This window comes from Zea mays, chromosome 4 (assembly GCF_902167145.1).
Source record: "Zea mays cultivar B73 chromosome 4, Zm-B73-REFERENCE-NAM-5.0, whole genome shotgun sequence".
Taxonomy (NCBI): domain Eukaryota; kingdom Viridiplantae; phylum Streptophyta; class Magnoliopsida; order Poales; family Poaceae; genus Zea; species Zea mays.
Genome location: NC_050099.1, coordinates 222,404,596 through 222,431,053, shown reverse-complemented (window position 1 = coordinate 222,431,053; position 26,458 = coordinate 222,404,596). Strand labels below are relative to the sequence as shown.

General features: G+C 50.4%; 1 protein-coding gene across 2 annotated transcripts; it reads right to left on the bottom strand.

The window, feature by feature from the left end:
- Window positions 1-8,367: 8,367 nt before the first annotated feature.
- Window positions 8,368-26,121, bottom strand: LOC100193197 (Ypt/Rab-GAP domain of gyp1p superfamily protein). Of its 2 annotated transcripts, none has more exons than NM_001358684.1 (5): window positions 25,628-26,055; window positions 23,971-24,106; window positions 23,790-23,839; window positions 14,479-14,532; window positions 8,368-9,986 (listed from the first exon to the last, which is right to left on the bottom strand). In NM_001358684.1, exons 1-5 carry the CDS (start codon window positions 25,852-25,854, stop codon window positions 8,753-8,755), a joined length of 1,701 nt encoding a protein of 566 aa, NP_001345613.1. In that variant the 5' UTR covers window positions 25,855-26,055; the 3' UTR covers window positions 8,368-8,752. The 2 variants fall into 2 exon arrangements, with proteins under 2 accessions (NP_001345613.1, XP_008676532.1); XM_008678310.4 differs by having other exon boundaries at window positions 8,379-9,998; window positions 25,628-26,121.
- Window positions 26,122-26,458: the final 337 nt, after the last annotated feature.

Sequence of the window (26,458 nt, the reverse complement as noted above, 5' to 3'; positions counted from 1 at the left end):
GGTCTGAAACTAGATTTAATAGGCAGCCGATGCTCTACGATCTCTCGGCTTAATCCAGGCATCTCAGTGTAATTCCAAGCAAAGCAATCTGAATATTCCTTCAATAGACCGATCATCTCATCTCTAGGATCGGTCTCTAGGGTCTTGTTTACAAAAGTTGGCCTTGGAGTTTTACCATCTCCTATGTCAATCTCCTCCAAAGGATCGGCCGATGTAAACCCCTGTCCTAGTTTATCAAGATCTCTGAATTCCTCTATCATGTTCCCCACAGAGGAATTAGATGATCTTTGTGTGACGGCGGACTTTCTGGTCTTGGGGACCGGATCATCCGTAATACTGTCTTTTTGCTGTGATAGATGTTCGGTCTTAAAGTCCAAACCTTTTTGTGAAAGACCAGACCATCCGGCCTTGGAAGCCGAACTGTCCATGATCAAAGACTCATGAACTTTGTGTGTATTCATCATTTAAACTTTATTTAGGATTTAGCCGATTCTCCATCGGCTCTAGCATTATGGGAATGAAACCTTTCTTATCTATACTTATGAATTGATAATCAGAAAAATCTACTCCTATGAGACATGTAGCAGTCTCATAAGTCCAGAGTACAGGGGCATCGGCCACAGCGATGCAGGCCGATACATCAGCATGTACTTGTTCTACGTCATCGCCTACCCATTGTATTAACATTTGATGTAATGTAGAAGGTATACATTGATTGGCGTGAATCCAATCTCTGCCTAAGATTAAACTGTAATTTCCTTCTTCATCAGCGACGAAGAATGCAGCAGCAAGGGTCTTAGTCCCGATGGTTAATTCAACGGACGTGACTCCCCTGGCTTTGATCGAACTATCAGTTCCAACACCGCTGAGGGTCATGTTGGTCTTGACAAGTTCGTCATCTTGTTTACCTAATTTTCTGTACAATGAATAAGGCATTAGATTTACAGCCGCCCCTCCATCTACAAACATCTTAGCAATCGGTATCCCATCAATGTGACCACGCACGAAGAGCGGCTTTAAATGATTTACCGATTCCTTTGGTTTAGTAAAGACGGCTTCTTTAGGACCAAAATCAAACTGGGCAACAACAGGTTCATCGTCGCCGATAATAGTACAATCGGCGGAAAATGTAATAACATTTACATCCATACCTGGGCGTTCTGGAGAAGCCTCGTAGTCGACCAGGTCTTCTCCCAGCAGGTCATCCTCTTCCATTGATGTCGGCGTGTCGTCGGAGGCTTCCTGGCGAACGGCGGACGGTCCGCGCAGAAGGGTCGGACGGTCCGCGCCTGGTGCAGGTTGTCCGGAGGCTTCCTGGTGCAGGACGAACGGTCCGCGTGCAGGGGTCGGACGGTCCGTGCCTGATGCAGATTGTCCAGCCTTGCTGGTCGAGCTATCAACCATACCTACAGGGTGCTGCACAAGTGTAGCCGTTTGTTTTTCCTCAACGACCTTTGGTCTCCATTTCTTTTGTGGTGGCGGGTACTGTGGATGTGTGTCATTGAATATCTTTTCCGCCTCCTTCTCCTGGCTCTCCTTTGCTCTTAGGCGCTGTAATTTCCGCTTTTGGGACCGTGTCAATCCCGCTGGGCACCATCGAGGCATGGAGTATTTTGGATCGGCTGTTTTGATGGTAGCCGTACCCTTTTTGGTTGTGTTGGCCGATTCACCAAAAATCATTGGCCCTTTATTGTCTTCCTGTATGACAACATCTGCAGTGCCTATTTTAATGATGTCCTTTTTTGTTGTTCTTTGAGTTGCTGCAGGCATATGCCCCCCTGCCGGATTGGTCGGCCTTGTAGGCCGAGTAATCCGGCAATCTTGTTGGGCCTGTGCCTGGTGACCGGATTCAGCAGCGCTCAATCGGTCTTGTACTGGCGGCGCCGACCTGTCAAAAACAGATGTTTGGGGTGCCCCCAGACAGGGTATTGTGGCATCCCAAATGGATATGGTGGCATGCCCCACATTTGATTTGGGACATATGGTGGAGGTAAGTATGTGTATGGATATGGCATAGACGGATAAGGGGGTGGAGGTGTCCATGTCGGCATGTTAGGTCTCAATTGTACAGTATGACCTTTCATTTCTTCCGATTGGTGGGGTGGTCCAATCGGCCTGACCTGACGTTGCTCATGAATGGGTGAGCGGGGTCACTTTGCTGGCCGGTCGCTGGGGTCGACCTTCTTTTTCACGTATTTAGACAACAATTGATCAAAAGTCGGGCCAGGCTTGACCAGCCGACCAGCTGCTTTAAATGTATTTGTTTTCCACGTACCTATCTCTGGTTGTCGTGGTTTGAAGGTACGTGGCCGCTGTGAGTCCTGAGCATGGCCGGACCGTCCGCTGGAGTTCTCCGGACCGTCCGGAGAAGCGTTGGACCGTCCGCGTCTGGATGGCGGACTGTCCGCGATGCGCAGCACGAGTTCCCGCAACTGTCTCCCTGTCTGCGCTTGCCCCCAGTGCTAGAGGTTGTGATGGTCACCTTCAGAGTCTCCCCTCCATCGGGAGTCTTCTCGGCCACCACTTTCCTGCAAGAAACTTTACAATCCCCATCGGCCTTTTTAGCATCGCCGATGATTGTTTCTTTGCCTTTGCCTTTATCGGCTGTGTTTGGCCGAACCAGGACTTTTTTGCCCTCGAAGTCGATCATGTTTATCGGAAAGGGCTCTGTATCAACCTGCATTTCCTGGAATTTCAATCGTCCCTCGTTAATGGCCGATTGAATCTGTCGCCGAAACACATTACAATCATTAGTGGCATGAGAAAATGAGTTATGCCACTTGCAGTACACACGATGTTTTAGCTCGTCGGCGGATGGAACAGTGTAATTTATTTTAATGTTGCCATTTTTGAGTAATTAGTCAAATATTTTATCACACTTACCAACATTAAACCTAAACTTAACCTCCTCTTGCCGTTTCTTTTGAACCGGCTGTAAGGAGGAACAAGCCGAAGATTTGGCCTGTTTTGGCCAAACCATTTCAGCAGCATATACTTCTACTGATTCATCATCTGAGCTACTTTGGTCGCATTCTACTATATGTACGTTGTGACGAATTGTTTTAGCAGTTTCTTTGCTCCGGCTTTCACAAGCCAAAGCTCTCTGGTGTAACTGTGCTAGTGTAAAAAATTGGATGCATTCTAATCTTTCTTTTAAATAATATCGTAGACCATTAAAGGCTAATCCTGCTAGCTGTTTTTCTGCTAAATGAATTTGGAAGCATCGGTTTCTTGTATCTCGGAATCTCCGGATGTAATCATTAACCGATTCATGTTTTGCTTGTCGCAATGACACTAAATCTACCAAATCCAACTCGTAGTCACCGGAGAAAAAATGATCATGAAATTTTTGTTCTAGATCCCCCCATGATGAAATGGAATTAGGAGGTAAAGTGGCATACCATGCAAACGCGGTTCCTGTTAGAGATAATGAAAACAAACATACGCGAAATGCCTCCGTGTCGGCCAATTCTCCTAATTGTGCTAAAAACTGGCCTATGTGTTCGCGCGTGTTCTTTCCTTGATCACCCGAAAATTTTGCGAATTCGGGTATCCTGGTTCCCTGTGGGTATGGGTGGTGATCAAATCGGCTGTCATAAGGTCTCCGATATGATTGCCCCCCAGGGACCATGCTTACTCCGAGCTTATCTCGGAACGCCCCGACTATTTCTTCCCTTACTATATCAATGGAAGCCGGTGCAAGACCACCGGCTCTCTGGTCAAACATAGGTGGGGTTGGTTGGATGTTAGTATGTTGTCTTTCCCCCCATTGGTTTGAGCTACATGGTGCATTTCTGTTTGCCCTATATGGCTCATAGGTTTGATCGTTTCTTTCCGGCCTTCTAGGTGGGGCCGGAAAGCTTTCCTGAGCTCTGGATCTTGAATTAATGGGCTGGTGCATTGCATAGTGTGATGGGAAGTGTTGCTGGGACGGGTGAGGATTCGGGTAATAATCTTTCTCAAAAGACTCATGCGCGGACTGTCCGGATATGTACCCGGACCGTCCGTGGTTATATGCGGACCGTCCGTCGTTGTATGCGGACAGTCCGACTGGGTAGTTTGGGTTCTGTGATGTATGTGGTGGCTCGGGTGCATGTCTAGGTAACTCATTAAAAATAGGCCCGACCGTGGCTGGCCCGGACGGTCCGCGCTCACGTGCGGACGGTCCGGACATGTGCAGATCGGCTGTTTTGCTGCCGATTTGCGGTTGCTCAGGGTACGTGTCCATCGGCATCCCATAAAGGGGTTGTGACTGGTCGTGACAACCTCTAGCCGATGTATTACGTGTGTTATCCCCTAATTCAACCTCGTGTGAAGGAAAATTTGCTATATTAGATTTATCAAATGCACGTACTAGTCTCCTATAATCGTTTTGCATATCCTCTATGATATTTTGCATTTGTTCACGCTGTTCATCTACATAATTCTTAAGAGATTGCAGCTCGTTTGTATTACTTACATTGGGGATATCTGGCGTGGGTCGCAGTGAAGCCGGATCCGTCGCCCGATGTCGGACGACCTTGTTGTTCCTCTCCACTTTGAAGTTGGCCAAGAACCTTGCTTTTGCCTCCTGAATCATCTGCTCCTTATGCTCCTCGAACTGGAGCTGTTCGTCAGCCGGCAAGGTTTCCCAAGTCGGCTCTATGATGTTGCTTGGAGAGACTTCAGAACTATCCTTCGAACCGGCCATTGAGGGCCGATTTGATAGGTCTAAATATGTCTTCCCCAGCGGAGTCGCCAAAAAGTATGTTGACGTCTTTTCGGAGCGCCAAACACTCAACAAGAACCGTGGCGGTGCTCTCTAGTCAGGCGCGGACGGTCCGCGGCCTGGGGCCGGACGGTCCGCGACCTGGTGCAGGGGCTAGGGTCCTCTGCCTGACGGCCGGACGGTCCGCGCCCTGGGGGCCGGACGGTCCGCGCGTACGCAGAGGCGGCGGAAGTCGCCGGCGGCGGCCTGGATCTCGCTCTCGGGAGGGACCCCGTCGGGGAGGAGAGATCCTAGGTGATGTCTAGGCTCGGCAGGCCGACCTAGACTCTTCTAATCGGCGTAGAGTCGAAGAGAAGCGAGAAATTGGAGATCGAGAGGCTAAACCTAAACTAGACTAGAACTACTCCTAGGATAAAATGCGAAATAGAAGTGTTTGATTCGATTGATGATGATTACAAATCGGCCGTAGACCTCTCTTTTTATAGAGGAGGGGGGCTGGACCCTTTACACGACTGGATTCCGAGCTGATTCCACGAATCTAGCTAACAAACATAGCACAAAACTCGGAACCCTAATCTACTTTGCGCATGCGCGGACCGTCCGGCCCACAAGCGCGGACTGTCTGGACCGCGGACTGTCCGGCCTCAAGGCCGGACCGTCCGCGTGCTTATTTTGGTGCCAAACAGACCCAGAGGAATGGAGGTGATTCGAAAGGCTAAAACATGCATCTTTGATATTAAAAATTAAATAGAAAAGGGATTTTATTCTCGTGAATCCACCTCATCATCTAGCTTCCAAACAAACCCGAAAACTAAAATACTCTGAAATGTCTCAAGAAAACCTTTTTTTCCTAACGTCCTTTTTTCACTAGCATTTGTTAATGGTGGGCACCTGTGCGGTAAACGAGGTGGGCACCGATGTCAAAATCCACCATTACGAATTTACTTTTAAGCAGCGAACACATGTCTATGTTTGAATACAAAAGAGTTTATAGTTAGCTACTAAAATTAGTTAGAGACATCTAAACAATCGAACTAATAATTTAGCTATTAGCTACTTTTAGTTGTAGACATCCAAACATCTCTAGCTAATAGTCCAGCTAGCTATTGGCCTCACACTAACTATCCATTAGTTATTAGCTGGTCTAACCTAGCTAAAAGTAGCTAATAGTTAGCCAACTATTTGTTAGTTATTAGCTAATTTCAGTAGCAACTTTTTAACATCTAACTATTAGCCTCTAGTGCGTTGAAACGGGCATTAATGCTACGTATTTCAAACAGAAGTTAAACTACGTAGGTCCTATTTGGGAGGGCTCCTAAATTTGGCTTTGGCCCCTCCCAAACGGTTTCAAAATAAGAGCAGCCAACAAAGAGCACTGACGAAGAGTCAGAGCTATTTTTATAGAGAGAAGCTGGAGCCAAAAAGCTTCTTGCGGCTCCTCCCTTCTCTATTTTGCCCTTCTCTCACGTCAAGAGTAGCCGTTTTGCCAAACGATTTGTTAAAAACACTGGCTTCTATGGGGGAGCTGAGCTGCTCTTGAAAAAAGTAGGAACCGGAGTTATTTTTAGAGTAGCCGGAGCCGTGCTACATAGACCCCTTATAAAGAGTAGATGTTCATCTTATATGTATTACCATCACATGATATATGTACACCTACAAGACAGTTATACCATCCTCAAGTTTGCTCTTGCTACTGATTTCAAATATGGATACTGCTGTTTTCTCAGGTGGTACGGTGGTTGTTTTATTAAACAGTCACAGAGTATGCCCGCGGAGATTTGAAAGGCGCGGATGGATGTACACGGCAGGAAAGGACGTGACAGACTCTAGCAGACAGCTTGCCGGGGCTCGTCGTCCTGGCCGGGCCATCTATCGAGCGACGGCAACAAATTAAAGGCAACGCCGGCCAAGCTACGGCTCTGGTTCAAGCAGCTACTCGTGTGGCCAAGCCGGAGAACCCGGAGGCGACGACCACGGCGCAGGGCAATGATCCAGAGAGATCGACCTGGGGCAGCCTTTGTCGGTCGGCGCGGGTGGCGTGGGTGGGTGGCGCCCTCCCAACACCAACAGAATGGCTTGGGCCACCTCTCGTCCAGCCTTTCCCTGTCGTCATGTTCACGCGTGTCCTCTCCCTCCGTACCGGTGCAAAATGAATGGGACCAAATAGTAGTAACTCCACTATTCTCTCACTCCTACACGGGCCTTGCGAAACAAATAGTTATTGTTTATGTGGCTACTAATAGCTCACTCCTAGTCCTAGCTAAAGTGCTCCTTTAATTTAGAGGGGGTAGGAATTTCACACAAGAAAACCTTACACAGATTTTACATGAAACAGTTTTTAAAATACAGAAAAAAAATGCTCTTGTAATCTAACAAAAGGATCTAAAACTGGTACTGGTTGAATGAATTGTTGTTGCTTTTTTATATTAAAAAATGCCGTATGTATGACTTGTACTGTTGATTGACCACACAGTGACCACCAGCTAATAATTGCCAATCGGTGGTAGGACATGATGCTTTGGTGATAAATAGCTAGACGACACCATGCATGTCAATCCGTGTCTACTGCAACTAATCAGAGGGGAACAACAGACACATGACGAGCTGTCCCCTTCACTTTCACCCACATAATAAAATTAACCTCTCAAGGCACTTGGATATTTTTGCTTATACCTTCTTGCGGTTGGTTATTATTGGCTCATGATAGTTAGGGGATGATGTTTGGTTCCCAACTTCTAAACTTGGGTCTCCAAACTGCTAATAAACATTATGACAGAAGGAGACCTTCCATCATGTGGAAGCAAACCAACTAGGTTAAGCTTAGTATTACCCAAACAAAATTAAATGACTAACTAGCTAATATGGTGCTTTTAGTTACAAACCAATATGGTGCTTTTAGTTACAAACTAACTAGCTGAAAACTAGGTGCTAAAAACACACCACTGTACGTTTTACTATCGGTCGAAGAGGCATTCTAATCATCATATCATATCGGATCAGACGTTGGGGAAAGTGGAGAAGATGATCGAACACGTGTTGTGCCCCGTGGGCCAGGGCAACTGCTGCCTGTCGCCTCAGTGTTGCGTAGCATTGTTTCAGGTAAGATCACATCAAGAGTTTGGACGCTGGTGTGCAGCCGTGCAGGTGTCCCCTGAGCTGTACGATCGGATCCTACTCCATGCTGATCGTCATCTCTCTCTCTCTCTCCCTCATTCAACGGAAGAGGACGTCCGTCCAGGTGAAACTGTTGGACGCCGATGTCAACAGTCGCACTGGACCAGTAGTCCCAGTACGTCTGTACTGTAATCATATATACCTTATGGTATTAATAGTTTTTTTCTACAACATTGCTTAGTTTTAAAAATATTTGACCAAGAATCGAGTTTTTTAGAATTGTGACCATTTTCAGGATGGAGGGAGTAGTAAAATAGTAGCGCAGCTAGCATGATTCTGCAAGCTCGCGTGTGGCACTGCCATGTCCAGAAATGTATAGCTTCTGCAGGCATATGCTCTTGTGCTTCGCACAATTGTAGCACGTTACTATGCTCTTGTGCGTCGCATAATTTCTGCGACCATATGCCCTTTTACCATGCTACGATATCAAACAGATTCTGCAGAATATACCAGGAACGGCAGGAACAGGAATAATGGAAGAACTTGGTGTGTGCAATGACGCAGCAAAGACTTTGAATCCATCATATATTACTCCGCATTACACCCCAAAATCTGGGAACTTTAAATTTTGCTATAAAAGGCTTGATGGAAAATGATGTTTTCGCCTAGGACAGATACTGGAAGCAAAAAAACGAAATTTTACATCAAGTTAAACTATGGATGGCTTGCATAAACCATTGTGCTATCCAATGGTTTATCAGCTTAACCGAAGTGGAGATAACTTCGTCCTCACTTGAAGCCACACGGTTCTCTAGATATATGCCCATAATTCCGGGTGATGAACAGTACACAACAGATTACTAAATACACCTCGGAAAAGTGGTTCATGTCTGCATACTCTACCAAACATAACTGAGGGAAGCCGTCGCATCAGATTCTGTGATGAAGGTCGACAACCAAGTGGTGTGCATCATCTAGGAGCTTCCAGACATCTAGCTGCCCGGCCATGCTATTACACTCCCGCAGTATCTCATCCATGCTACTGTACTTCTCGATTATCAGCTTCCTCCTCTGCAGGACACAGGCTGCGATAGCGTAGAGCAGCAAGTCGTCTGTTGGAGGGGCGTGAAGCCTTATCCTTGCCCAAGTGGACCTTCCAATCCCAGCTCGAATCGCGGCCTGGTCGGCCCACATAACCTCCCACAGACACATAGTCTGCTCAAAAGTGAGCTCCCTCCTGAAGAGAACCACCACCATTCGGTACAGAAAGAAGCAGTCTTCGGCCTGAAGTTGCTGCAGGTGCCTGTAGAGCTGTGAATCTTTAAGCTTGATGATCTGCGAGACGGTTTTCAGCTGTCTTCTTATTCCAACCTCATCAAGTCTGAAGTTGTGTCTGGCTTTCCTCATGAAACCCACAAAGCACCAAAATGCTTCATGATCTTCCTCCATGACTGCAACTATTGGTGACAAGAGATCGCTCATTCCTTGACAGTACCCGATCTCTGGATCATAGACTGCATATGCCTCAAGCAGTGCAACTAATCGTGCCGCATGATAAATCATGTAAGGCTCCAAATGGTCAAAATCTTTCAATCCAACAGATATTGCAGACTGCAGTGCTTTCTCTTTAGAGACTTCAGCCTGGTTACGGGCAAATAGAACCCATTCTGTATTTGCTCGAATAGCATCTACACGTATAATGCGCTGCCATGTGGTAAAATCCTCAGGAGTTCTGTCTGAAAGAAAAATGTCTGACTTTGCTGAAGCAGTCCGGACAAATCTAGGTTTGGGATCACAGCTCTCTTCCATATTGGTAGAGACAGGTGTTCTATCAGGGTCCTCTTCATATGAAGACTCAGATTCAGAAGATTCTGATTCTATCATGCATGGATCAACAGAAGTTAACTCACTTGTATCTTCATCTATGGATTCCACAACATCCCAGTTAGAACTCTCTGACTCTTCTGCCTTACTGCCTAAAGATTTCAATTCTCTGGGCATCACACAAGCCCTCTTACTAGCACCATTGGAATATGGTGACTCTGAACCTTCAGCCCCATCAGAGAAGTCCTCATTCAGGAACTCATTTATAACATTCAGACCATTTCCTCTATTGCAATGCAGAACATGGTGGCACTGTCGCCTCAATTTTTCATATTCTTTCCTGCACCAGAAGCTGAGGCAATTAATTTTTTACCAATAAAAAATATCATTGTGAACATGGTATGGCTTGAGTTGCGCAGATGGTAGTGGTGATGGGTAGGAGGGCGAGGGCCTGGACCCCGGCATCTGGTAGCCGTGATCTCAGGCTTGGGCAATAGAGGGAGGGAGATGCGGCAGATGAGCAGCTGGTAAGAGTTTCCCTGCTTAACCCTTCATAATGATAATAGTCTGTACATATAGGCCTTCTCTAACTTATCTGATAAACTCTCCAACTAACCTCCATCTATCTAGGTGGATTTCCTCATTCTCCAACTAATCTCAGCCTATCTAGTCGGCTGAGCAACAAACCAGCAATAAACTAGGAAATAAAGTAGCAAAACTATCTAGCTGCTATGGCGCTTATGGCGTCTAACATATTGCATGCCGGTCATAACAGAACAATGCTAGTGTTATTGTGGCATTTTCTTCAGATAACAGGAAACACATGTCTGATAGCAAATGTGCACACAGCTGTTATATCTACTTATTTATTCTTTTTCTCTTTAGTCTAGAATATAGAGACAAATAATCAACAATACAAACTGGACATCCAACTTGTCAAGGACATCGAGACCTAGGGTAGCTGGCCCTTGGATACGGAGTTCGTAGCCACGGTCCATTTTCGCCGGCGAGGTTTTGCCCCTCTGCCGTCGGCTTGTTGGGAGAGAGACGGGATACTAGAGATAATGATCTTGCCTGTCCTTCTCAAATCTCAATCTATGGTTACAGGAATATATGGCCCAAGGCCTTAACCACTCTCTCCTAGACTTAAGGAATAAAATAGAAACTAATCTCTCTTTCCAAACTTAGCCACTCGCGGTGGCCTCCTCCTGCGCGCGCGTGTGGCGCGGCGCACGTCACGGCGGCGCCTGTACGTGCGCCCCCACATGACATCTCTTCCCCCTCGAGACCCAGCTCGTCCTTGAGTTGAAAGTCGGGGTACATGATGCGGAACTCGTCGAGGTCCTCTGAGGATGCAGACTCCGCCGGCTCGCCACGCCAGCGGACAAGTACCTGACGAACCCCATGCGCCAAGCAAGCTTGCTCGACACGCAGCGGCTCTAGAATCACCACGCCGTTATGGATGGCCCTGCCGGCTAGTTGGCGAGGTCGGAGGTGCGCCGATGAACTTCTTGAGCACGCCAACATGGAACACGACATGAAGTCGGGCACCTAGGGGCAGTTCCAGGCGAACAACGACATCGTTGATGATCACGACGACGCGGTAGGGTCCCACACATCAGGGCTTCAGCTTCCCCATGGTCATCCTAGGTAGGGAGGACGCGGCGCGCTGACGGAGACGAAGAAGTGCCCAATCGCCCACCTGATAAGAGACCTGTCGATGCTGTCAATTGTAGTAGAGCTTCTGGGACGCCTTTGCCTGCTCCAGGCGACAGCATACATCAGCCAGATGCTGGTATGCATCAGCCAGGAAGGCCTCGCGAGCTTCCATGTCCAGGGCGACGGCGGCGACCCGCATCCCCCTGGCTCATAAGAGCGGATGGAAGGAGGGTCACGGCCATATACCACATGGAACGGCGTGTCCCGGAGAGGTCTGGTACGCGGTGTTGTAGGTGTACTCGACCCACGGCAACCAGCACAACCACTAGCGGGGACGATCTCCGGTGAAGCAGTGCAGGTACATCACGATGACGCAGTTGGCGACCTTCGTCTGGTCGTCCAACTGTGGATGGAAAACCAACATCATGTGCAGCATGGTGCCCATAAGTCGCATGAGCTCGCGCCAGAACGTCGAAGTGAACACCGGGTCACGGTCGGAGACGATGGACTACGAAACGCCATGGAGGCAATCAATGTCGGCGAAGAAAGCCTGCGCCATAGATTCCGCCGTGTACGGATGCGCGAGGGGGATGAAGTGGCAGTACTTGCTGAACCGGTCGACGGCGGAGAAAATGACCGTCTTCCCGTTCACCCTTGGTAGCACTTCCACGAAGTTGAGACCGATGTTGGCCCAGACCGCCGACGGCACGGGCAACGGCATAAGCAGACTCGGGTGTAGATGCTCCGACTTGTACCGCTGACAAGTAGGACACGACCGCAAGAATTTCTGCACCAAACAACGCATGTTGGGACAATGAAAGTCGTGGAGGAGGCGGTGAAGCGTGTGATGGACGCCCTCGTGCCCATCCTCATGGACGACCTCCATGATCTCCTACAGCAGCGGTGAGGTGAGTGGGATGTAGAGACACCCTCGTAGGCGACCATGTCGTCGACCACTATCCAAGGTGCGGCGCGTGTACCCGCTCGGACCTCATCATGGGTGGCCACTAGTGCCGGATCCGTGGCATGCGTGTGACGAAGGCGGCCGATGAAGTCGAAGTGAGGCGCCGAAATAGCCAGTTAGGCGGCCTCCTCAATGTCACGACGAGAGAGGGCGTCAGCCACGATGTTCGTGGACTCGGACTTGTATTCGACGGTGAAGTTGAAGCCCAACAGCTTGCCGACCCAATGGTGTTGTGAGATCGTGGCAAGTCACTGGTCGAGCAGGTACTTGAGGCTGTAGTGGTCCGTCTTGACGGTGAAGCGCCGCCCCCACAGGTACGGCCTGGACAAGGCCAATGAGCTCCCGCTCATATGCAGCGAGCGAGCGATGGCGCGACGCCACTGACCTGCTAGAGAAGGAGATGGGGTGGCCATCTTGGACCAACACCGCGCCAATGCCATAGGTTGATGCATCACACAACGAAAGGCATGGCGAAGTCCGGCAGTGCCAGCACTGGGGCCGACGTCACCGCCCCTTTGAGGGCACTAAAAGCCGCTGATGCGTCGTCGTCGTTCCAGGTGAACCCCTCCTTCAGAAGAGTTGTGAGAGGAACAGCAATGGTGTCGTAGTTGTGGACGAACTTCCTATAGTACCCCGCCAGGCCGAGGAAGTTGCACACCGCCCACGCCGAGCGCGGTTGAGGCCAATCATGGATGGTCTGGACCTTGGCCGGATCCATGGCTACACCCACCGCGGATATGATGTGCCCGAGGTAGGCGACACCGTCCACGCTAAAGGAGCGCTTGACGAAGAGGCGATGCTGGCGGAGCACCGCGAGGACGACGCGGAGGTGACGCAGGTGGTTCGCCCAAGAGGCGTTGTATATCAAAATATCGTCAAAGAAGACAAGCACAAACCGGCGGAGGTAGGCGCGCAACACGTCGTTCATGAGCGACTGGAACGTGGCAGGGGCGTTGCATAGCCTAAACGCATGATCAAGAACTCGAAGAAAGTGTCATGCGTCCGAAATGTGGTATTGTCGATGTCCTCCGACTTCATACGGACCTGATGGTAGCCGGATTGGAGGTCGAGCTTGGTGAAGAATCGGGTGCCATGGAGTTCATCCAGGACCTCGTCGACGACCAGAATGAGGAAGGCGTCCTTGATGGTGATGGCGTTCAGCGCACATGTGGTAGTCGACGCATAACCGCCAAGAGTTGTCCGCCTTCCTGACGAGGAGGACCGGGGACGAGAACACCGAGCTGCTACGTTGAATAATCCCCTTGCCTAGCATGGACACACATTGACGCTCCAGTTCGTCCTTGTGCAAAGCGAGGTATCGGTACGGTCAGACGACCACTGGTGGCGCCCCCGGCACCAAGGTGATGTTGTGGTCACGGAGATGTCGTCGAAATCCGCCAAGAGCTCCTCGAGGAGTGAGCTGCTAGCTGTGGTCGTGCTCACGGCCGACGCACAAGTGCAGCCGCTTGCACACGATGATCGACCGAGGACGTGGGGAAAATCCATCTTCTTGAACTTTGGTGGTCGGCCATGGTGGTGCTACCCATCGTGGCCCCCAAGGCCGCCCGATGAGGAGGCGGGCTTCTCCTTCTGGAGCTCGACCACGGACGTCTGCAGGGACGCCACAGTCGTGGTTAGGGTCTCGATCATCTTGGCAAGATCGGCGGTGGTCGGTTCAGACATGGCTGAAGTGATCGACGCAGCGGACGATGGTGGCGAGCGAGGTGGGCTAGGTGGTAGCGCAGCAGTGGTGAGATGTTGCGGCGGCGGAGCGGATGAAGACGAGGAACGACGGGTAGTCGATACCAGGTTGTCAAGGACGTCGGGACCTAGGGTAGATGGCCCTTGGCTACGGAGTTCATAGCCACTGTCCTTCTTCGCCGACGAGGTTTTCCCCTCTGCCGTCGACTTGTTGGGAAAGAGACGGGAGATTAGAGATAATGATCTTGCTTGCCCTTCTCAATCTGTGGTTACAGGAATATATGGCCTAGGGCCTTAACCAATCTCTCCTAGACTTTAGGAATAAAAATAGAAACTAATCTCTCTTTCCAAACTTAGCCACTCGCGGTGGCCTCCTCCTGCACGCTCACAACGCGTTCTGTGGCATGGCGCACGTCACGGCGGCACCTGTACGTGCGCCGCCACATGACACAACTAAATCAAGAAAGCAAAAGTTGATGGACAAAGAACGGAGTTATGAAAGTGATACCTTTTCTTTATCTTGATGGTATTCCTGTCCTCCTCAGAGCTGTTCAAATCATAGCTGTGTATAATATGAATTGGTTAGTCTGTTGACTTGAAACAGTTAAATATGATAGATATCGAATAACAAAAGGCTAAGCCTCAATCAACCAAATTAAATGCATTCTTCTTGATGTAAGTTGCATATATTTTTAAAGCAAATGTGTTTTTCTTGGCTTTTAGTCTACCTGAGATAGATGCACAGGCGCTTCTGATTTCGATCGATTGGCCCAAAAATGTGGCTTAGGAAAAAACATCGACTTTACAAAATGACACTAGGGAAGCCCATAAATAATAGAAGAAAAAATAGCATAGTACCAAAGAGGCATAAACTAAAAAAATATCATCAAATATTAGGATGCCATGTGAAGCCTAGAAATGTGTGTCACTGATAGTATGACACATTGATCAATCACATTTTAGATGGCAGTTGGCAAATCTAATGCAGATTTTTTTGGACAATTGTTGACCTATGAGAGGAAATGCATTTAGCCTTTGGCAAGTTTTGAATTTCTGCTGATCCAATCGATCAGTGTTTGTAAAATAATGAGGCTTCACAAACTCTTAATTTTGTCATGCTTTTTTTGAAACATAATGGCAAGAACTCTGCCTCCCAATTAAGAAGAATGGAATTGACCCTGTTTTATAGAAAAACTGGGTCCAAAACCTACATAGAGCGCACGACAGAGAAACCGATGGAAGGCCCCACTCAAACAACCCGGACAGCAGCAGCCTCACACACAAAGCCCATCCAAAATCATCGTTGCCGAGCTCAACACAAGGGACGAGCAGCACCGACTTCCCAAGACGAGTTGTCCACGGCCAAAGGAACTCGATGACACCTACACCCAAACACCGGCACACAATGCGGAAGACCGTGGTGCTCCATCGTTGCGCAGCCTGACACACCCTATGCAAGGCAGCTCCGATTCTTCACCAACGAGCTTGGAGCCACAACGTCGAGCACCGAAAGCAAGCAGACGCCCAGAGCACCAAAGGCCCAAGCAACATCGGCAGGTTGGATTGGGACATCAACACGTGCTGCACAACACTCGAACGAACTAGAACAAAACAACTGGTTGGATTGGGACATCAACACATGTCATACAACGCTTTTGCTCTACTCCACTCACACCTCATCGATAGTCCCTATAACCTGGCTCAAGTCATCGTTGCCGAGCTTAGCACTGAGGCTTAACAGCTCACTAGACCACAAACCAACTCCTACAAACAAAACCAACAGCACCCAGGAGAGTCCATTGGGCGTTATTATTACCGAGCCAAGTCACAACTCATCAACATAGCAGCTCCGACTTCGCCGCAGCACACATCACCAAGCAAGTCGATCGGCGCGATCCTCCAAAGCGACGACTCCAAGGAAGGGTGAGTAGGGGTGTAAATGGTACGGATTTTATCCATCTGTATTCGAATTCGATCCGTCTAAAAGGGCTGAGATCCAATCCGTATCTGAGTCTGGGTACTCAGTATCCGATCCATATTCGATTTTTATCCATACCTGGATTCTCAAAGCTGGATATTTAATATGTCGATATCCATTCAAATCTTATCCGACACAACTTAATAATATCCGTATTCGGTTCGAATCCGAAGATAAAATATGAAAACAAATATGGAATGAGTAATATCCATCCGTATCCGATCTGATTTGACCCCTAGGTGCGACGTATGGTGCCACCGTAGCCTGACTCGAAGGTCAAGGTTAACACCCCGAAAGATAGCATGCTATGCAAAGTGACAGGGACAGGTCGATAGACGCTTCCAAGGAAGTAAACGGCGCCCCACAGTGTCGTCGTCATGGTTTTTAAAGAGGTATGGCGAGACAAGGCATTGGACCGCCGCCTAGACACCTAGGCGACATCTAGGTGAGGTAGGCGAGCAAGGTGCCTAGGCATTGGACCATCACCTGGACATCTAGGCGGCGCCTTTAAAACAGTGGTCGTCATCATCGGCTCAGAGAGCGGGTAAGACTTTCGCCACCGCCACCCGTCGAAATGCACACGGATGAGGAGCTACTCCGATGGGGCAGTGATTGTACCATTCTACGGGAAGCCTGCCGAACGGTCACCACCGCCCACCACCGGCACGTCTGATAGCCTCGACCCTCGCTTGCACGCCATGAAGAGGTAGCCAGGTCCTACCGGTCACGCTGCCATGTCATCACCAAAGAACCACCGCTCCGCCTTCGTTAGCCGCGCAACCACCACGCCGCCAGCAACAGCAGAGCAGGCCGCCATCAGGTGTGCCACCACAGCACCACTGACAAGACAAAGCAGTCCAAGCCGAAGCCACAGTGCCACCCCCACACCGACGCGCTACGCCCTCCACCTCGCACACCACTGAGAACGCCAACGAGCGCAGCCACCGCGAGGGTCTCGCCCCCACCTACAGGAGATGTCCGTCGTGCTGCTACTACCCACGGTACCGGTCGACAACCAGCAGGGGCCAGTGGCCACCATACCCCCCACCGGAAACCCAGCGGCATCCAGCGTGCGGCCCCTACAGCTCCTCGAGCCACCAGGAGCAGCCACCCAGATCCACGCAAGAGGGCCACAACGGTCGGCCACGACGCGAACCTAGTCGGACTACCAACAAGCGCTGCTCCACGAGTAGGCATCACCACCGTCACCGTGCCTCCACCTGCGACACCCATGCGGGAGCACGATCTGCCACGGTCACCATGACCACACCTCGGCCACGAGTTCCCTCCCCGCATGATCTGGGCGCTCGTGACGCCAACTGGGCGGATGCCTCACCAGTCACCACCGCCGTTTCAGGGGCCCGCGCATGCATCCCAGCCAACCCATCGGGTAGCGACAAGACGGAGAGAAGGGTGAGTGGGGCGGCGGAGGCTAGGGTTTGGTGTCGCCCGAGTCGCCCACACAGGGGAGCGACGTGGGGGCGAATCACATGCGGTGTTGTCATGTACGGGCGCAAGTATAGGCGCCGTCGTGACATCAGACGCGCAGCTGAGCGCGCTACACAGGATGGCGCCACCATTAGTGGCTGAGATTTCAAAATTCAAACAGCAGATTAGTTTCCATTTTCCCCAAATCAATAGTTTCCTTGCTATGCCTAAATTATAGGAGCAGATTAGTTTCCCTTTTTCCCCAAATCAATAGTTTCCTTTCTATTAGTTTCCCTTTTTACCCAAATCAATAGTTTCCCTTCTATGCCTAAAATATAGGAGCCATTAGTGGGGGCAATGGCCTATATAATGTAATCAGACTTGGAGGAATGGAATCAAGCAATCAGTTATCACCAAACCTGCTCTCTCTCCCTCAACTCTCTCAAGCCACCGGCAGGGGCTCTCCCTCTCGGTGAAGGCCTGGAGCGCGACTACAATCTGCGTAGTCGCGGCCCGGCGCTGTTAGGTGCTGAGGCGCTTGACAACCTGGTATCACGGTCACGTCGATCCTCACCCACCCGCTCCACCCAGTCATCCCCAGCAGCCGCCACCCATTCTAGCCCACCACCATCACAACCTCCAACCGCCAAACCTTTGGCCATGGCAGAACCCACCATCAAGGACGTCATGGAGGCGCTGCAATCTCTCACCATGAAGATGACCACCATGGAGGCCGAGATGGCGTCAATGAAGGAGAAATCGTCCTCATCCGCGGCTGCAGATGGGGGCGTGCGCCGGGAGGGGCCCCGTGATCTCGATCGCCCCCCCAAATTCCAGAAATTGGATCTTCCTCGCTACGACGGCAAGGCCGACCCAATGCTCTTCATCAACAAGTGCGAATCGTACTTTCGCCAACAGCGTACCTTGGCGGAAGAACGCGTGTGGATGGCGTCTTACAACTTGGAGGATGTCGCCCAGCTGTGGTACATCCAACTTCAGGAGGACGAGGGCACACCTCCATGGGGGCGGTTCAAGGAGCTGCTAAATCTTCGGTTCGGGCCACCCCTCCGAGCTGCACCTCTGTTTGAGCTGGCCGAGTGCCGCCGAACGGGGACAGTGGAGGACTACTCCAACAAATTTCAGGCCCTACTGCCCCGTGCAGGTCGACTAGCGGAGGCCCAGCGTGTTCAGCTCTACACGGGCGGCCTCCTACCTCCGATGAGCCACGCCGTCCGCATCCACAACCCGGAGACCCTCGCCGCTGCCATGAGTCTTGCCCGGCAGGTCGAGATGATGGGGTTGGCGCAGCAGGCCCAGCCACCTGGCCGCAGCGTCTCCCGGGCCTGGCTGCCTCCAACGGGGGCGCAGGGTACTCGGTCACCGCTGCCTGCCCCACCGGCGGGTGCCACACCGCCGCCACTGGAACGCCAGCCCTTGAAACGTCTGTCCCAAGAGGAACAAGCTGAGCGGAGACGCCTCGGCCTTTGCTTCAATTGCAATGAGCCCTACAACCGGGGACACAACCGGGTCTGCCGCCGCATCTTCTTCATGGACGGCATTGAAATTGAGGGCGCCGACGACGACCAAACATCTCCTAATCAGGGGGAGGACGCCCCTGTGTTCTCTCTTCAAGCCATTGCCGGGGTGCCCATTTACAAGTCGCTGCAGGTGCAGGCATCGTTGGGCGCTGCTACTGTCGTCGCGCTCCTTGATACGGGCTCCACGCACAACTTCATCGCCGAAGCCGCAGCTCGCCAAACTGGGCTGCCCATCCAGCCCCGCCCCCGCCTCACGGCAATGGTGGCAAATGGGGAGCGCGTCTCCTGCCCGGGCGTCATCCGGCGCGCCCCGGTCATCATCAAGGGCGATCGGTTCTACGTCGACCTCTTCGTCATGCCGCTCGCCGGCTATGATTTGGTCTTGGGGACCCAATGGATGGTCACCCTAGGCCGAGTCACTTGGGACTTCATCGACCGCACCATCTCGTTCGCCTACCAAGGTCGATCGGTGTGCTGGTCTGACGTCGCGGCAGGGCCACTGCCGCGGGTCACGGCAGTCTCGGCCACGGAGGGCCTCCTCGACGACCTGCTTCAAGCCTTCCACAGCGTCTTCACCGAGCCTTCGGGTCTGCCCCCACAGCGGGCTCGGGACCACGCCATCATCCTCAAGCCAGGGGCTGCACCGGTAGCAGTAAGGCCCTACCGCTACCCCGCAGCACACAAGGATGAGCTTGAGAGACAGTGTGCTGCCATGATCGCTCAAGGTATCGTTCGTCGCAGCGATTCCGCTTTCTCCTCTCCAGTGCTGCTCGTCAAGAAGCAAGATGGGGCTTGGCGGTTTTGTGTCGACTACCGCGCCCTGAACGCCCTCACCGTCAAGGATGCTTTTCCCATCCCGGTCGTCGACGAACTACTCGACGAACTGCACGGCGCGCGCTACTTCACCAAGCTCGACTTACGCTCCGGCTACCACCAAGTCCGGATGCGGCCGGCTGATATCCACAAGACGGCGTTCCGTACCCACGACGGCCTCTATGAGTTCTTGGTGATGCCGTTCGGGCTTTGCAACGCGCCGGCGACATTTCAAGCACTCATGAACGACGTCCTGCGGCCGTTCCTCCGCCGGTTCGTTTTGGTTTTTTTTTGATGATATCCTAATTTACAGCAGGACATGGGCAGATCACTTACGCCACATCCGCACCGTTCTCGACGAGTTGCGCCGCCATGTCCTCTTCATTAAGCGGTCCAAGTGCTCTTTTGGCGCTTCCTCGGTGGCATATTTGGGCCATGTGATCTCGGCTCAGGGGGTGGCCATGGATCCGGCCAAGGTGCAGACTATCCATGACTGGCCAATACCGCGCTCGACGCGTGCGGTGCGCGGCTTCTTGGGCCTCGCCGGATACTACCGCAAGTTCGTCCACGACTACGGCAAGATCGCGGCCCCCCTCACCTCACTACTCAAGAAGGAGGGGTTCTCCTGGAACGACGATACCATGGCAGCCTTCCAGGCGCTCAAGGCTGCCGTGACGTCGGCCCCCGTGTTGGCCCTGCCAGACTTCTCCAAGAAGTTCATCGTCGAATGCGACGCGTCCACCCATGGGTTTGGGGCAGTCCTCCTCCAAGATCAGCACCCGATCGCCTATTTCAGCAGGCCGGTCGCGCCCCGCCACCGCTCCTTGGCAGCATACGAGCGCGAGCTCATTGGGCTGGTCCAAGCCGTCCGACATTGGCGGCCGTACCTATGGGGACGTCCGTTCCTCGTTCGCACCGACCATTACAGCCTCAAGTTCCTTCTCGATCAGCGGCTCGCGACGATCCCACAACACCACTGGGTGGGCAAGCTCCTCGGGTTTGACTTCACCGTCGAGTACAAGCCGGGCACCGCCAACACCGTCGTCGATGCCCTGTCCCGGCGTGATACCTGCGAGGAGGGGGCAGTCTTGGCTCTCTCTGCACCTCGCTTCGACTTCATCGACCGTCTTCGTCAAGCTCAACTTCAAGACCCAGCTCTCGTCGCCATCCGTGATGAGATTACCGCGGGTACCAGGGGGGCGTCGTGGTCCCTCCTGGACGACATGGTGGCTTACGCCGCCCGGCTGTATGTTCCCCCGGACTCGCCACTGCTGCTGGAATTGGTGGCGGCTGTACACGGGGACGGCCATGAAGGGGTACAGCGTACTCTACATCGACTACGCCGCGACTTCCACTTCCCCGCCATGCGCCGGGTGGTGCAAGACTTCGTCCGCGGCTGTGCAACCTGCCAGCACAACAAATCAGAGCATCTCCATCCGGCGGGACTGCTGCTGCCCCTGCCCATTCCACAGGCCGTGTGGACCGACATTGGCATGGACTTCATCAAAGCTTTGCCCCGGGTGGGGGGCAAGTCGGTGATCCTCACCGTGGTGGACCGCTTCAGCAAATATTGCCATTTCATTCCGCTGGCTCACCCCTACAGCGCCGAGTCTGTGGCACAAGCGTTCTTCAAAGAGATTGTTCGCCTCCATGGGATGCCTCAATCCATGGTGTCGGACAGGGATTCCGTGTTCACTTCAACATTTTGGCGGGAGTTGATGAGGCTCTCAGGGGCCAAACTACATATGACGTCAGCCTTCCACCCACAGTCGGACGGCCAAACAGAGGCTGCCAACAAAATCATCGTCATGTACCTTCGGTGCTTCACAGGGGACCGGCCCAAGCAGTGGCTGCGTTGGCTGCCATGGGCGGAGTACATCTACAACACGGCGTACCAATCATCGCTCCGGGACACCCCCTTCAAGGTAGTGTATGGAAGGGACCCCCCATCTATCCGGTCCTATGAACCAGGAGAGACGCGGGTGGCTGCGGTGGCCAAGACCATGGCTGCTCGGGAGGAACTTCTCGCTGACGTCCGCACGCGGCTGGAACAAGCTCAAGCCATCCAGAAAAGGTTCTATGACAAGCTGCACCGGCCGGTCTCCTATGCCGTGGGCGACTGGGTGCTTCTACGCCTCCGACAGCGCGCTGCCTCTTCACTACCGCAGCGGTCCACGGGCAAGCTCAAACCACGGTTCGTTGGGCCATATCGCATCACTGAGTGCATCAACGAGGTTGCTGTCCGCCTCGATTTGCCCCCACGTGCCAAGCTGCATGATGTCTTCCATGTCGGGCTTCTTAAGAAGTTCATAGGTGATCCACCAGCGAGGCCGCCACCGCTGCCACCATTGCTTCATGGGGCTGTGACACCAGAGCCAGAACGTGCTGTCCGTTTCCGCCAGGCGCCCGGTGGTCGACAGGTGCTCATTCACTGGAAGGGACAATCGGCTGCGTCAGCAACTTGGGAGGATATGGCTGAGCTCCGCGACAAGTTTCCCCAATTTCAGCTCGAGGACGAGCTGGACGTCGAGGGGGGGAGAGATGTCATGTACGGGCGCAAGTATAGGCGCCGTCGTGACATCAGACGCGCAGCTGAGCGCGCTACACAGGATGGTGCCACCATTAGTGGCTGAGATTTCAAAATTCAAACAGCAGATTAGTTTCCATTTTCCCCAAATCAATAGTTTCCTTGCTATGCCTAAATTATAGGAGCAGATTAGTTTCCCTTTTTCCCCAAATCAATAGTTTCCTTTCTATTAGTTTCCCTTTTTACCCAAATCAATAGTTTCCCTTCTATGCCTAAAATATAGGAGCCATTAGTGGGGGCAATGGCCTATATAATGTAATCAGACTTGGAGGAATGGAATCAAGCAATCAGTTATCACCAAACCTGCTCTCTCTCCCTCAACTCTCTCAAGCCACCGGCAGGGGCTCTCCCTCTCGGTGAAGGCCTGGAGCGCGACTACAATCTGCGTAGTCGCGGCCCGGCGCTGTTAGGTGCTGAGGCGCTTGACAGGTGTCTAACTGTCATGCTTTTTTTGAATTTTTCAATAAGTGCTCCATCCATTTCTATTCATAAGGCATATTTGTCTAGGGCGAGGAATGATAAAGCGGAATGTAAAATTAACTCAGAGATGTCTTAGATAGAGTGAGTTTAAACAAGTGGGGAAAGGGAAAAAAGGATCTCATGCCTTGTATGTCGAAACAGGATAGATAAAACCATAGGGCCAACATTTTGCGACAAAGAGGGTATGATGGAAAGATTAATTTGGGTAAAGAATGTCATGAAAAAGCAGTGTAATCTAGGTCACCAACTAAGTAGAAGTTTTTTCCTCCACTGCATAGAATCAATATTGAAAACAGCAGGCTATAGTGCCGCTATAGCAACTAGAGCCCCTCTGTGCTACGCTTTTTCTCTTTTCTGCACTATGGCCGCCATTTGGTGCTATATCAGGCAATAGAAGTACTAAGCAGCATAGCAGGCTATTTATTTAGCAGTGCTAAACAGATTCTACATGTTCTATTAAGTTAAGAACTTAAGCACTATCATTTAATTGTCTGATTGTTGTTTGCTTATGTCTTGGGCTGCTGAACAAATAATTATGTTATACATCTTATCTTCGACCTACTTATCTCTTATGTTATGTGAGCAATCATTTGAATTTCTGCTGTGCTGGAATAATGGCTATTCTGGCCTATAAATTGCATGTGTTTTCTCAAAACTCTAAATGGCTTTGCGGCCAACAGCTGCTATAGCACCACAATAGCTGTCATAGCAGTTTAAGCAAGCATCCGCTAAGTTCCACAGCTCACTATTTTCAAATTTGCATAAAATTATACAAGCAATCTATTTCTACTCATAGTGGAAATTATCACATGAGACCGCATTTGTAGGTTCTAAATTACTAATAGCACATGTGCACCATACTACTTCATGAGAACATTTTGGTCGAATGTTCAAGTTTGATTTTCTTTATACATCCATTTACCAGTTCAAACTATGTTAACACTTAATTGCTATGTGATATTAAATACATGGAGAAAATAGGAAAATCATCTTACACTCCAAGCAGAAATGGCCAAACTTCAGCCCTTATGCCTGGCTCAATTCCCTGGAAACAATGACATAAGTGATTTAAAGCTGCACAGCATGCAATAGGATGCAAATTGTGCATAGCTAATGATCCCAACATATATCGGTTAGTGGTTGTGCATATAGAAAGAAAGCCTGGATAACACTTACCCCACTGCGAACCTTCTTTAGAAACTTTCTTCCCCCATCACGAAACTTCCCGTTCGCTGAAAATAGACAAATCCAGTGTTGACAAGTGAGCGCTCGTTTCCTTTTTCTTCGAGACCATGGAGATTTAATTACACCCCTAGAATGAAATGTGGTAAGGAAGAAATAATAAGTTGAAGCTGGCTGATGATTCCATGTTCTCAAATACGTAATTGCAGCATACCAAAGATACAACTCGACCAAAGCATTTACTGACTTTCATTCTCAAATTAAACAATAGATTGCAACTAAAATGTAGTACTTCATGTGATTACCACAAATGTATAAATAGTTAAGTACAACCCAAAATGTAGCATATCAGTGACTACTAGGACAAAAGCTCAAGCTATCAAATTAAAGATTTCAGCAATCAATGCCAAGTTAACTAACCAACATTATGAAATGTCATTCACGACACAGTTTCAGATGACATGGTTTAGAACTCTACCAGGCTACCACTGCCATGAAGCAAGATATTAAAATGCCCCCCTTCCTAAAAGGCATCTAAAATCTGGATTGTTCTTAGGCTAAAATGATCCTTTAGTTCTAACAATGAATTGGACAAACATCCAATCTACATTTCACACAAATATCACTGCAAGTGAGCCAGAACTTTGTGCCTGGTACTGCAAGCTGCTGCGCAAGACTTAACTAGATCAAAGTGTGCAAGAAGCACCTAGTAATTGGTCCAGAGACACTTGAACAGCAAACAAGTTAGCATCAGTGTTATTAAAACTACGTTTAAACGTCAAAACTCTATTAGAGATTGAAACCACGTTTTAGCGTTTTGGCGTTCTAAACTGTAAAACGCAGTGTTTTATGCAGTTTAGACCATTAGCTACTTTTGGGCCCAGTCTATTAGTTACTTTTGAGGTTCAATCTAGCTCATGGGTGAAGTTTTGGTAAGCCACTAGCCTCTCTATTTTGATATTTAACTTCATGTTATTGTCTGAAATTATAATGTATTGGTATTTTTCCTATGTTGTTTAAAACTACGTTTAAACAAAGTTTAAACGTTTAAAAGTCAAAATTTCACCCATGAGCGTTCCAACGTTTTATCGTTTTAATAACCTTGGTTAGCATTTAAAAACACAAAAAGACTAATGCTCCGTTTGGATGTCGATATTGAAGAGGATGGAATTGAATTAAGTTGAATACCAATCATGCATGGTACTGAAATGAGATATAATTTCAATTCTATTGTTTGGATGTCACTGAATTGGAGTTTGGAATTGTGCGGTCTAATTCCTCGCAATACCGAGGGGTGAGGCTTTGTATTGGGGGAGCGGGTTTCTAGTTATAGTCCAATTCCATGAAATTGGGCCTCTGATTCAAAATCTTAATTCCATGTGCAACCAAACAACAGAATTTAGAAAAGCTTATTACAATTCCCAATTCTGTGCTCCAATATATACATCCAAACGGGGTGTAAAGCAATTCTTATAAGAATAATAGTACCGAACAAACTACCACTTCCACTGTGCTATCAGAGTAGCATAATTCTGAGATTTAGTGAATCGTTGTTATAGGAAATGTCAACAGGTACGGTAGCCAACAAAAATTCCCCATTCTGAGGTGAACCATTTGCACCACCAAGAGGAATCCAGACCGGATAGCTCACCGGTCCATGTTCGGAGACGAAGGATCCAACGAGGGCGACGAGGAAGCTGCCACCACTGACGCTGAATCCGAACCCTCCGCGGCCGAATTCGCCGATGCAGACAAAGAGGACGTCGCCGACGAGGTAACGAGGAGGTACCGGCGGTGGATCCACGAATGAAAATGCGGGGAAGACGGCGGCGAGGAGGTGCTGGATCGCCGCAGAGCCTTCATCGCTCCGCCCCGCATCACCTCCACCTACTGCTTCTAAAGTCTAAACTAGGAATTCGCCGAGCACCTAGTCCACCCCGACCGCTTCCCGCTTCAGGGCGGCGAGCTTCCCCATCCACGCCGCCGGCGGCCGGCGCGGGTGGGCGGTGGCCGATGCGGACGCGGAGCTCTGCGCGACGGCGCGTGCGCGTCGACGGGGGATTCTGGCCTCCTTCCCTGGAGAGGAAGGGAGTTAAAAGAGTTGGTGCGGTGGGCATCGGTTACAGCCGGTCGCCTACGCACCCTGCCATGTGGGGGAGGAAGAGCTGGAGCCCACGCGTCAGCCTGTGTACATGCAGGGTAAAGGTAACAAACTGCCCAACCACTCAGTAATCAGTCAGCACAACGTGACAGCAGTCGTTTCTGAATTCTGAGAGCATCTTCAAGAGACTCTTATTTTTTCTCTCTATTTGACTATTTATTTACGTTTTCATAAAGATTACACTTTATATCTGCATCTCAGTCTAACAGATTATCTATCTAGTTTGGCTAGTCAGGTGGCTAGCCAAATTTAGCTAGTGAGAGAGTCTATTTAGAGAGCCAGATAGCTTGCTAGTCAGATAGTGTCGTCGTTTCGAGACAG